The sequence below is a fragment of the Mesocricetus auratus genome, unplaced genomic scaffold, assembly GCF_017639785.1.
Source record: "Mesocricetus auratus isolate SY011 unplaced genomic scaffold, BCM_Maur_2.0 Super-Scaffold_100045, whole genome shotgun sequence".
Lineage (NCBI taxonomy): Eukaryota > Metazoa > Chordata > Mammalia > Rodentia > Cricetidae > Mesocricetus > Mesocricetus auratus.
The window spans coordinates 627386-639089 of NW_024429222.1; the positions used below are offsets into that span (position 1 = coordinate 627386).

Consider the following 11704-nt stretch of genomic DNA (forward strand, 5'->3'; position numbering starts at 1 on the left):
GTGAATAGTTCATCTATGTAACAGATGCATAATTTGTAAAGAGACATGGAAAACATCTTTAACAGTTAAAAGTATAAATTGAAACAACAAAACATTATCACCATTTGGACAACTATATGGAACTTGAGCAAGATGGCTATGCCAAGGAACTCTGAACTGTGTGTGTGTGATGTGTATAGCTAAGCATGCAGACATGGACAGGAAAAGAACATAAAAGCTGGATGTGAGCTGGTCTGCTAGGATTTAGTTTCAGCTTCATATTCTGCTTCTCCCCTGCTCCATCTTGGTATTCGCTAAGCTGCTGGGGAGGGGAAGGTACAAAGGGGACGCTCAGAGAACCTGTTCCCTGATTCCACACTCCACAATCCTACACCAATTTCAACCAGAGATTAACTCTTGTTCTTAAAGGACCAGGACATACATTAAAGACCAATGTATGAACTGAATTAAGTCAAATATCAATTAAATGTATTAACGTGATGGGTGATAATGTTGGCGATTATGATGCTGATACTACACATAGCATTGTTAACCATAATCATGGTAGCATGAGTTTGACTCAGTTACAGCCAGGTTCCCACCAGACTGAGATGACAATCCCTACCACTTTTTGGTTGCGATGAGTATAATCTGTACATTGGTGCAGCCTATACCATTATTGAACTGTGGTTGATTGAATATGAATGTGCCCAGGGTCTCAGGTGGTGGTGCTATTTGAGGAGGTTTAAGTTGCACAGCCTTGCTGGAGGAAGATGTCATTGGAGTGGGCTTTGAGGTTACAAACCCTCCATCGCTTGAAGTTTTCTCTCTCTGCTTCCTACTTGCAGTTCAAGATGAGAGTTCTCAGCTTCCTGTTCCTGCTGCCACGCCTCAGCTACACCAGGATGCACTAGTCTCCCTCTGGAAACCAAACCCAGGTAGATTCTTCCTTCTATAAGTTGCCTTGGTCTTGATGTTTTATCACAGCAACAGAAAAGAATCAAATACAATGACCTCTGCTCAGTGTGAAAATCATTTACATATCAATTCTACTCTGGTTCTTTTCTAACTATCTTCCTGGTACAATACATCCCTGTGTAGTGTGCTAAGTCCATTATAAGCACAACCACTTGACTCATAATGTGCTTTTACCGTTTCAAGTTATTAAATTAAAGTATAGAACTTTAAATTTCACAGAGTTCAGGGACTTCAAGATTTGTAGCTTGAGAATCTACCACAGATAATTCCTAAAAGTAGGAAGTGACAGAGTGACAGACACATGTCTGAAAACTAGTTTTCTTCCTGTATTGCTGGGCATCAATGGCAGGGTCTCTCTTACACATGCTAGGCAAGCACTGCAACACTGGCCTCTTTCTCAAAGTTAGCAGGCAGTCCTGTGCCAGGCAGCTGCTGAAGATCAGCAAGGGTGCTACCTAGGGTTTTTCAGAGCTAAGTCTCCGAGAGTCCTTCCCTTTCCAGCTGTTAAATGGGCTCTTTGCTCTGTTCTGCAGGAAGAAGCAGGTCTGTGGCCTGCTATGATCCTGAGTGTTTGGGAAGGAGAAACCACAGCATTCAGGTTTGACTGCAGTAAGTTTACATTGAATGGCAGACTGATGCAAGTAAGTGAGATGGTGAGTATTCACTGTAGATAGACGTGAATTTGGGAAACACTAGGAGATTGGTGAGGTATAACTGAGTGTGTGTCCTGTGGTGACTCTTCTGAGGAGGATTCACTGTTGAGGTAACACCCACACTGGATGTGCACTGCACTATCCCATTGGTCTGAGTTCTGGGCAGAATCACAGAAGAAAGACAGCCGAGCACCTGATTCCCTTCTGCTTCCTTACTCGATGAACTGCTCAATTGCACTTTGCCCTCCTTGTCACATTGGAGGAGGCCTCTGAAGCTAAGGGACAACTCGGTTTTCCCCACTGTGCTGCTTAATCACAGCACGATGAAGCCAAGTTTAACAATAATGACAAGTGGAGAGATAACTGAGCATCTCAGGCCATGAGCAGAGTAATACAGTCTCTGTTATACTTTAGGTAGGACAAAGTTTATTCTGGAAATGTCTGGTTTTCACTGTGTATGTTTAAAATATAATCTTTTGTATTATTTCATTGTTATCAATTTGTGATGTTTTCATTTTTAGCTCTTTCACTGCTAAAGATCAAAGATTGAGTTTTTATCCATTATTGTGACTCGGCAGTCCCTTATTAGCTCTACTGAGATCTCATGGATGCCCAGTCTTTTCCACACAATTAATAATCTATGACCTGTAAGAGCAGTTTCCCTTTCTGTTTGCATATAGACACACAGGTCTTCACCATCTTAAGTTTCCTGTACAGTCTTGTCACAGCCAGTCCACTGCCCCTGCTGTGGAGAACTGGCACACTCTCACTTCCTGTTTCACCAGGAAGATTGATACCGAACCACTCAAGATGAGGGGCTCTCAGCTGAATCCTGAACAACCACACACCTCCATCCTATCTTGCCCTACACTTTACTGCAGTTCAACCCCCAAGCTACGATATGGACTCTCTGATGTCTGGACACTTAGGCTAGCTAACTGAGACTTGCGGTATTTCTCCCCCCCATGAAAAATGCCATGGTGATTGATGGGTGGGAGCCCTTCATTCTTAGGAAGCTATAGTGAGCAGATATGTGACCCCCTGTAATTCTGGACACCCTGACTGGCATTACTGGGAAGACAAGTCCCTTAGATGCCCAAGGTGACATATATGGGACATCAATAGGTGGCAGTCACCAATGGAATTGTCCCGAGAGAGTCAGAGAAGCATGGTAAGTGCAGTTGGCTTGTTTGTGGGACAAATCCATAAACACTGGAGGAAATATAACTAAAACCTTGACATTGTAACTCACAGACTGTCCCCAACATTGAGGAAAAGCTAGGCAATACTTCAAGAAAATCGGCATGGTTTAATCATCATCAGCAGCATGAAACACTCCTGAGAACTCCAGACACACACTCTTCAAATAGTGTATGAAATATTGGCAATGGCGGGTATGTGTCCAACTTGCACTCGTGAGAGTCAGGCATCTCACAACATTACAATTTGTCCTCATCAGACCCTAAAATGGTACTGCTACCTAGTGTAAGGAGAATGAAACTAAAGCAGAAACCTGTTTGAAGGACACCTGGGCAGCCTGGCCTCTAAGCACATGACCCTAGCTGCTAGGAGCCCAGCAATGACAGCTAGCCTCAATTCTCTGTAATTCTATCACCACTCTCAGGCATTCTCCCGGTCTCTGTGAAATCAGGGGATTCTGCCTCCCTTCTCTCCAGTATGGTCTCCATGTATCTGCTTGGGGACATTGCTAACCCCTGTACAAGCATGCTGAGTGGACATCATAACCATAATTAAGACGATGAAAATCAATCACTAATAATTTATTAAAACCGATACTTTCACACAATGTCGAAAAGAGCCAGAAGAGTGAAGAGGCTATTTCTCGGGGAAGGGGAAGCTGGTTGTGATGCTGGGAATGCTGCATGGTTGAAATCAGGATGTGACTCTGGAGGATACAGAGCTGGTGCTGTCTGCAGAATGGCTACAGATGGGAAACTGGAGAAAGGGTGGCAGGCCATTCCCCAGGGAGGGAGACCCATTGAAGGAAGGTGGGATAAGTGAAAGTGGCACTGTGTCTGCTGACACGGTGAGACACACGGGATCCTGGTTCCAACAGCAGAGATGTCACAGAATCTTCTGGTGGTGTTTGTGCTCTCTGGCTCTGGTGCACAAGTTGGTTCTGGCGCCAGAGTAGCTGGCATCGCTGCTGGTTAACACACTTCAAGCTCTGGATCTGCGAATGCATGCCTCCTCAGATTAATGGATGCAGGCAGATGCATTGCTGATGTGGGCATCTCTAGAAGGGGAAATGGCAGTGGAGATACAGGAGGAGACAACATGCCCAGGATGAGACCTCCTTCTCAGTCTTTCCAAACAAAGAGGAGCCCCTGTCTGCCTGGAATCCCAGACCCTGTCCTCCAAAAGGACATGTGCACAGGCTATGGTCCAGTGACAGTTCCTGCAAAGAGGAGCCTTTCAAGCCTCCACCAGCACACCAGGCACTGAACATACCTCACGGGGTGTCGAGCACCTACCTGAGGTTTCTTCATCCTTGACCTCTGATTCAGTGGCCTCTTCTTCCTCCAAATGGGTCAGGAGCATACAGACACGAACAGTAAGATCTGAGTAGGGCATGTTCACAACCAAGAAGTTCTTCAGCTGTTTCACAATGGTCAGGGCTGAAGACTGGCAAAATTCCTCAGGTTTCTTGTCCATCCATGTGTCCAGAAAAGTACAGATGGTCCTAGAGAAGGGGAAGGACAAACAGTGTTAATTGTGTAGAATTTCCCCAACTCTCTCATGGCTACCTACAGCGGGGACTACAAGATAGAATATGTTCATCCCTTATGCACATGAGCACAGTGAGTGCGACTCTAAGGTCCTTGTGAGAAGGGAAGTCCACACAGCCTTTCTCAGGCTCTTATGGAGGACAACTGACCAAGCTTGCCTGGCATGGTTTGAGATGAAGGTAAGTCTCATATGGGCACCTTACTCCAAAGGTTTTCCACATCTCCCCACTTGGAAGGACCCCGCCCATGCAATTCTTCTCACCCTGCAGGGAATGCTTAGACATCAGTGTGGGAGCAGAAGAAGTGTGACACCCAAACATTAGCCATCCCTTACTCTTGACACCCAAATGACTCCACTCTGCAGAGGCAAGCAACTTGCCCTTGTTGTAAAGTCCACTTACTTCTTTATTTGTTCATCCTCTTCACAAAAAAGGCGCAAGTGTGCATACCTAGAGGAGACCAGGAAGGACGTCACCTGTAAAGTCCTAAGTCCTTTAACTAAAAGACATCTAGGGACCAGGCTCTTTCCTTCAAATATGTTTGTACAGTGGGTGAACACAAACATCTCTAAAGAGATATCTCAGGGTGCAGAGGGTCCCTCAAATTATCCTCCACGGGTCTCCACTAGGGACACATTATGAGTACTCATTTCAGTACTCTAATATGAGCTCTAGAACCTCCTTTACAAATGGGAAAAGTGTTTTGACCAAGGCATCAGAAAAATTGGGTCAGTGAAAGAGCTTCTTCAGTATGCAGGAGACACCCAGATTCTTTGGGGTCTCAGTTCTAGACACCCCAATCCAAAAGCCAAATGTGCAGGAAGCCTTTTCTGACCCTGTGCCCCTGGGTCCTGACAATACTCTAGAAAACAGGCTTAGAGAGAGGCAGGGAGCTTCCCAGACCCAACAGGAGGATTGGAAGCCTCTGGGCTTGGAGGTGGGCACTCACCGCTCCAACAGCAGGTCCAGCACCTGCTGGGTGGTGGCAAACCTTTGGTAGATACACAGGAAGGCTGGGACAAAGAAGGGGTCCCCACCCTGCAGGGAAGGCACCAGGTGGTTCACCAGTCTTGCCACCATGACTGCGCTGATGCGGGACTCTCTACAGGGCTCCTCCTGGACCATTGGGGCAGACTCTTTCTCAACCTGAGGAGAGGTCACGGTGGATGGTTTAAAAAGGCACAGGCAGGACTGCAACGTTCTGATTGGTTATTATCATTCCAACTTTTTCCGAACCGTTACACTGCCAAACACCCAGAGCAAATCTTGTTGAAATTCTGAGATTTCAGAGTGGTTACCTGGTCTTTGCAGTCCTGGGCCTGGCTGCCCTGGGTCAGATTTGTTTCCTTCCTGCCAGATGGCCAGAAGCATTGGAGGCAAGAGTGAACTCTGTGTTTCCAGACACCACGGCCTTCACTCCTGTCTTTCTTGGGCTCTGAGCCTGGAGTAGCCTTAAAACAGCGAGAGAGCATTCTGATCTCTCTAGGGTCTCAAAGACGAGACCTTGCTGGCCTGACCTCACAGTTGGCTGTGTGGGTTCCAGGGTTCTGAACTGTTGGGTCCCTGTCAAGGAAGTGAGGTCACTTCCTGGGAACCATTACCTGAGTCTTCTCCTCACACAGAGCTTTCCCAAAAGACCCCTGCTCTCCTCCCACTCCTCAGGTGCAGTACTAGACTCAGTTACACAGGTGCTTCCCACTCAGTACTCCCAGGGATGTACAGGAGCACTTCAGTTTTGCAGTCTGAGTCCCTACCGTTGAGCTGCACCTGTTACCCTAATCCTAAACTCAACCCTAATAATTGCTCTTGGCCACCATAAACCCTAGGCCTTGCTTCTGTTATAGTTTTTGCCTGTCTTGTGTGAAATGTGAGCACAGCATCCTATGTGTGTGTGTTGGGACTTCACATGGAACTACAAAGTAGGGCAGTTTTATAGTTACTACTTGCCTAACCCTTGTGTGCTTTGTCAAAAGAAAATGCAGTTGTATTAACTCTTCCTTTACTCCTCTTTACAATGTTTTCATGGTTTCCGCTACAGACTCCTTCAGTTCTGGGATCACTGTGTACCTAGGGATCACTGATGTCACCTCCTTTATTCTGAAAGTTTGCCAGCAAGAGAAGCAGTACAGGGAGATACCCTGCAGAGATCCAGACAGGAGGCCAGTAGCCTTCAATAGCTCTTCACCACCGCCCAGCATTTCAATGACTGCTGAGCCTCACTACTGCCCTCATGTGGAATTTAAAAAAAACACAGCAGAAGAGAATACCAGTGGAAAAGTCTCCTTCAGTGCAATGTAATAGTTTTATGAACAAGATCATCTGAAGGCTAGATTTCACTAGGCGAAGAGATAGTTATGAAACAATCCACCGACGGGTTGTGGTGGGGCAAGACTTTAATCCCAGCACCGGAAGGCCGAAGCAGGTGGATCTCTGTGAGTTCGAGGCCAGATTGGTTTACAGAGTGAGTTCCAGAACAGCTAGGTCTGTTACACAGAGAAACCCTGTCTCAAAAAAAAAGAGAGAGAGAGAGGAAAGAAAGAAAAGAAAGGAAGGAAGGGAGAAAGAAACAAAGGAGGGAGGGAGGGAAGGAGGAAGGAAGGAAGGAAGGGAGGAAGGAAGGGATCAATTAGGACATATGTCTCTGATCTACGTGCATCCCATAGTAACCTTTTTCAGGGACTTGTGTCTGCAGTGGGTCAGAGGCAGCTGGCTGTTCAGGGGCCGCTGCTTCACTCTCCATCCTTACACTGAGTTTTGGGCCAACTTGATCTACACAGAGAGTTCATGACAGCGAAGCTACACAGTGAGACTCTTTCAGAAAAAAAATGAAAAAAAGAAATTTACCTTAACTCCATAGAAGATATTTTTAAAGTGTGTTGCATTTGTTTTTACAAAACACTTAAAATTCATGAGGTGACTTTATGAGAAGTACCTACAGTTTCATGCTGGTTGTATTGTTTAGCATGTGAAGTCTACCCTACTATGGCTTACAGGAATTTTTAAAACTATTTGAGAAAACTGATGAGTGTGTGTGTGTGTGTGTGTGTGTGTGTGTGTGTGTGTGTGTGTGTGTGTTCCAAAATTCTTAGGGAAATCTGCCATTTGAGTTCAGTGACAGACCACTTGACTGACATCAGCCATGAATTGCCAAATAGGAGTTTATCAGTTAAGAGCACTGGTTGCTCTTCCAGAGGACCTGATTTCAATTCCCAGCACCCACATGGAATCTTACAACTGTCTGTAACTCCAATTCCAGAGTATCTGACACCCACCACAGATATACATGCAGGTAAAACACTGATGCACATAAAATAAATCTTTTAAGAAAAAGGATTGTCAAAATAGCCCTGAAAATTGAACAAGATAAGAGGAGTAATTTAAAATACATTCCCATGATAATCAAAATAGTGTGATACTAGTTTAAAAGACATCAGAAATGTCAAAGGAATATTATAGAAACTACAAGAACTGTCTGCACATGAATGACAAGCTCACTTTTGGAAAAGGCAGGTGCAGTGCCTGCACCTGTGTGGTGCTGCAGCCTGTGAGGTGTCAGGCAATTCACATGCTCTCATGACCTCAGGGCCGGCTCTCCTACTGGCTATAGGTGGTGATGGGTGGGGCCTGGGGTGGGAAGGGCATCTCCCTACCTCCCTCCCTCCCTGCCCAGACCCCCTCACCCACACCACCACTATGATATGGCAGATGAGAGGAGGGCCAGATCTCTCAATTCATTGTCTCAGGGCTGGCTCCCCCATGCCCCATCAGAGGGTTCATTCAGCTCTATTGTGTTGCCCAGGGGAGGTGCAGGGCCTGCTCTCCCTCATCTCAAACTTTTTAAGTAATCTCAGTCTCAGAGTAAGTAGATCACATGGTTTCAGGAAGTGAGGTGGCAAAAAAGTCTTCAAATGCCCCAGCTGTGTTCCAGGTTCATGCCTACACTACAATAATAGTGCTTCTTCAGTCACCAAGAAGACTGTGAGAGGATCCCACATGCCCAAGAGTGCAGTAAGATGATCACAGCCCCAGGATCACACATGGAGAAAAGTGCAATGCACATGTCCAGCTCCCAACTGAGGTAGAGCAGTTCTCCTCTGCATTGACATTTACTATGTTAGTGATGTAAGCAGTGTCTAACCATTAGTGAGCTGTGACGCCATGGGGCTTTGTTGTTATTTTTCAAGAACAACAACTCCCAGAATCCCAGGAAGTTACCTAGTCTTTGGGCAGGGGGGGATTACAGGTTAATTGAGGTCTAACAGCTTCTTAAATTATTTCATAAACTAGAAAAAGAATACCACTTGATTCCTATCATAAAGTATTATATCAACAGAGATACACAAAATAAAAGTTATAGGCAAATCTCCTTAATGAACATTGATGAAAAAATTCTCAATAAAATATTTGCAAATGAAACTTAAGGTAATATAGAAAAATATTTTGTCATGATCAAATGGGCTTAATTCCAAGAATGCAAGGATAATATTACATGCATAACTCAATAAATGAAATTCATCACATAAATGGACTTAAGGACCAAATTATATGATCCATTAGATGAAGTAAAGACCTTTGACAAAACGCAACATCCCTTAATGATAAAAGCCCTAGAAAGAGTAGGAAGCACATCACAACATAATAACACTGTCTACATCAAGCTTATAGCCACCACTATGCTCAATGGAGGAAAAACCCAAAGCATTTCTGTTAAGATCAGAAGTGAGTCCACTCTCTCTATACCTATCAAATGAATGTGGACATGTCTGCTCATAGGTTGTCTAAGTCTCAGTGGATGACCCCACATTCATGTACGTATGGGCAGCCCTAATTGAACTCACATCCACTTAAAGCTAAAGTCTTGGTTAGAGCAGTAAGACAAAAGAAGGGAACAAAAAGGGAACAAATAGGACAGGAAGAATTCTAGTATCCCTGTTTGCAGAATATGTGATTCTGTAAATGACAGATCCCAAAGACTCTGCCAGGAACCCCCTAGAGCTGATATCTCTTTCATCAAAGTGGCAAGGTATGAGATAAATACACCAAAGCCAGTAGACTCCTATATGCTAACAACAAACACACTGAGAGAGAAATAATCAAAATAAAACAAAAACAAACTTTGCAAACATAGCCAAAGTAGTGACAGAACTCTAAAATGAAGACTTTAAGTCATTGATGATAAAAAAAACCTTTAGAAGACATTTAAGAGACAGAAAGACCTTTGCATATGGATTGAGAGAATCAATAACAAAAAAAATCATCAAGATCCCAATGTAATTCTTCACAGAAATAGGAAAAATCCTTAAATTCATATGAAATACAAAAGACTTCAGAGAGTAAAGCATGTTGAACAATAAAAGCACTGCTGGGTGTGACAACTTATTTGATTTTAAGGTTTTCTGCAAAGCTATAGTATAAAACATGGTACTGACACAAAAGCAGATACATACATCAACGGAATAGAACTGAGGACGTAAATGTAAGTTCACACACGTACAACCATGTTATTTCTGAACAAAAAGAAAATGCCAGAAACACACATTGGAGAAAAGATCTTCAACAATCAGTGCTGGGAAACTGGGAATCTACATTACTCTAGTTTAATTTATCAACTAACAAACAAGACAATCCCCAAAGACACACCCACGGTCAACTGGATCTGTATAATTCGTCAGTGAAGTTCTTTTCCTAGTTGGTTCAACTTATCATGCAAATGTATCACTATAATTCATAACTTGCCACCCCTTGTCCTACCAGATCTCACATTGATATCATAATATGAAATATAGTCCAACTCCATAACGTCCCCAAAGTCTTAAAAGATGCCAACCATTCAAAGGCTCTTTAAGTCTAACATCTCTTAACTGTGGGTTCTCACCATGCAAATTTCTCAGCCACAAAGAATTTGGGCAGCCCCACCTCTCCAGATCTGCCATGTGCAGCACACACAGCTTGCCTCTTAGGACAGCTCCATTCCCCAGCTGCTGTTCTCCTTGATGGATATCCCACAGTCCTGGCATCCACAATATTCTGGCATGTTCATTGAAAACGGGGGTTTCATCTTTACTAATGGCCTCTCAGGGCCTCTCTACAAGGACTCTGACCCTAACGCAAGTCACCTACCCTCAGCTGCTCTCCTAAACCTTTCATGCCTTATGTTGTCAAGCTCTGCTGCCCATTGGAGATGTACCCTGATGCTGTAACGATAAACGGCACACTTACTGAAAGTAAAACTAAGTATTTATTGTAGAAATTACTCACAAGATACCAAACAAGTAACCAAGATCAGCTGAGTAGTTTTCCGCCGCCGAACTGGAAGCCAAAAGCCGGAAAAAGAGAGTGGGCCAAAAGTGGGCCTGGCTAGTGACGTAGTTCACCGCCTACGTACGTATATGTCTTTAGTCATGCCTAAAGTGGGTGTGGTTAGCGGTGTGGTAAACTGCTCTTTTATTACCTCATCTGTATGCGCCTCTAGTAAGTCACATGGTTAATTGCGGCATTGTTTTCCTCCTACAATTCCCCTTTTAGTCTAAAAAGGATATTGAAACTTAAAACAACTAACTTGTGTAAATGAACAAAATGTATCAAACATCTATCCCATCTAAACCTAAACTTATCTGAAAGAAACACTCAAATCTGAACACCTCCTTCTAATCCCAACTCTAAAATAATTGAAAACTAACACTAACAGGTTTAAACTATCCTATAAATATCAATAGTAGGGAGAGGGGGTATGGAATTCTCAAAACTACTTCCTGCTGAGATGGGACGATGATAATCTCATGGGGACCTATGAGAAGAAAAATGTTAGTGTAACAAAATCTCAGTAGATCAGACAGTCTCTGTATGGCAGGAGATGCTTGATTGAAGTTCCTGACTGGGGTTATAGTATTGATTGAAGCTCTCGTCTGAAGCTCTCTGGCCAGATTGTAGAAGATATGCTGTTTCAGTTCCTTGGTCCGGAGTTGTGTAGAGTGATGTAGTTTCAAGCCAATATAGTGCTTGTCAGGTGGAGTCAATGATGTGGGGCAGTTCAGATGCCTCCAGTCGAGTCAGGTGAAGTCAAGGAAGTGGATCCTAATTCTCTTTCAGAAGCAGTTGAAGATTGCTGTCAGGAAATCCCTTGTTCTCTGGAAAACTCAAACATTAATGTTAACAAAGAAATATTTTAACTTTTATATGTATGCATACTGGAAGAGGTGACAATAGGGATGGTAAACATGAAGGAAATTAGACTTTTTAGAAAAAGAATTCCACAGATAACAGTCCCTAATTTTATTTTCTTCTGTCTTATATCAATGGCTGTTTGATATAATACAGAAATTCTAAATTTTATTTAAATAATATG

At 43.7% G+C, this 11704-nt stretch overlaps 1 protein-coding gene across 2 annotated transcripts; it reads right to left on the reverse strand.

Annotated features, from left to right (window-relative positions):
- Positions 1-3376: 3376 nt before the first annotated feature.
- On the reverse strand, positions 3377-5930 carry LOC110339631 (ral guanine nucleotide dissociation stimulator). 2 transcript variants are annotated; one of them, XM_040735317.1, is made up of 5 exons: positions 5658-5930; positions 5309-5505; positions 4762-4809; positions 4106-4314; positions 3377-3804 (listed from the first exon to the last, which is right to left on the reverse strand). In XM_040735317.1, exons 1-5 carry the CDS (start codon positions 5829-5831, stop codon positions 3782-3784), a joined length of 651 nt encoding a protein of 216 aa, XP_040591251.1. In that variant the 5' UTR covers positions 5832-5930; the 3' UTR covers positions 3377-3781. The 2 variants fall into 2 exon arrangements, with proteins under 2 accessions (XP_040591251.1, XP_040591250.1); XM_040735316.1 differs by having other exon boundaries at positions 3377-3867; positions 5658-5926.
- Between the last annotated feature and the right edge of the window lie 5774 nt (positions 5931-11704).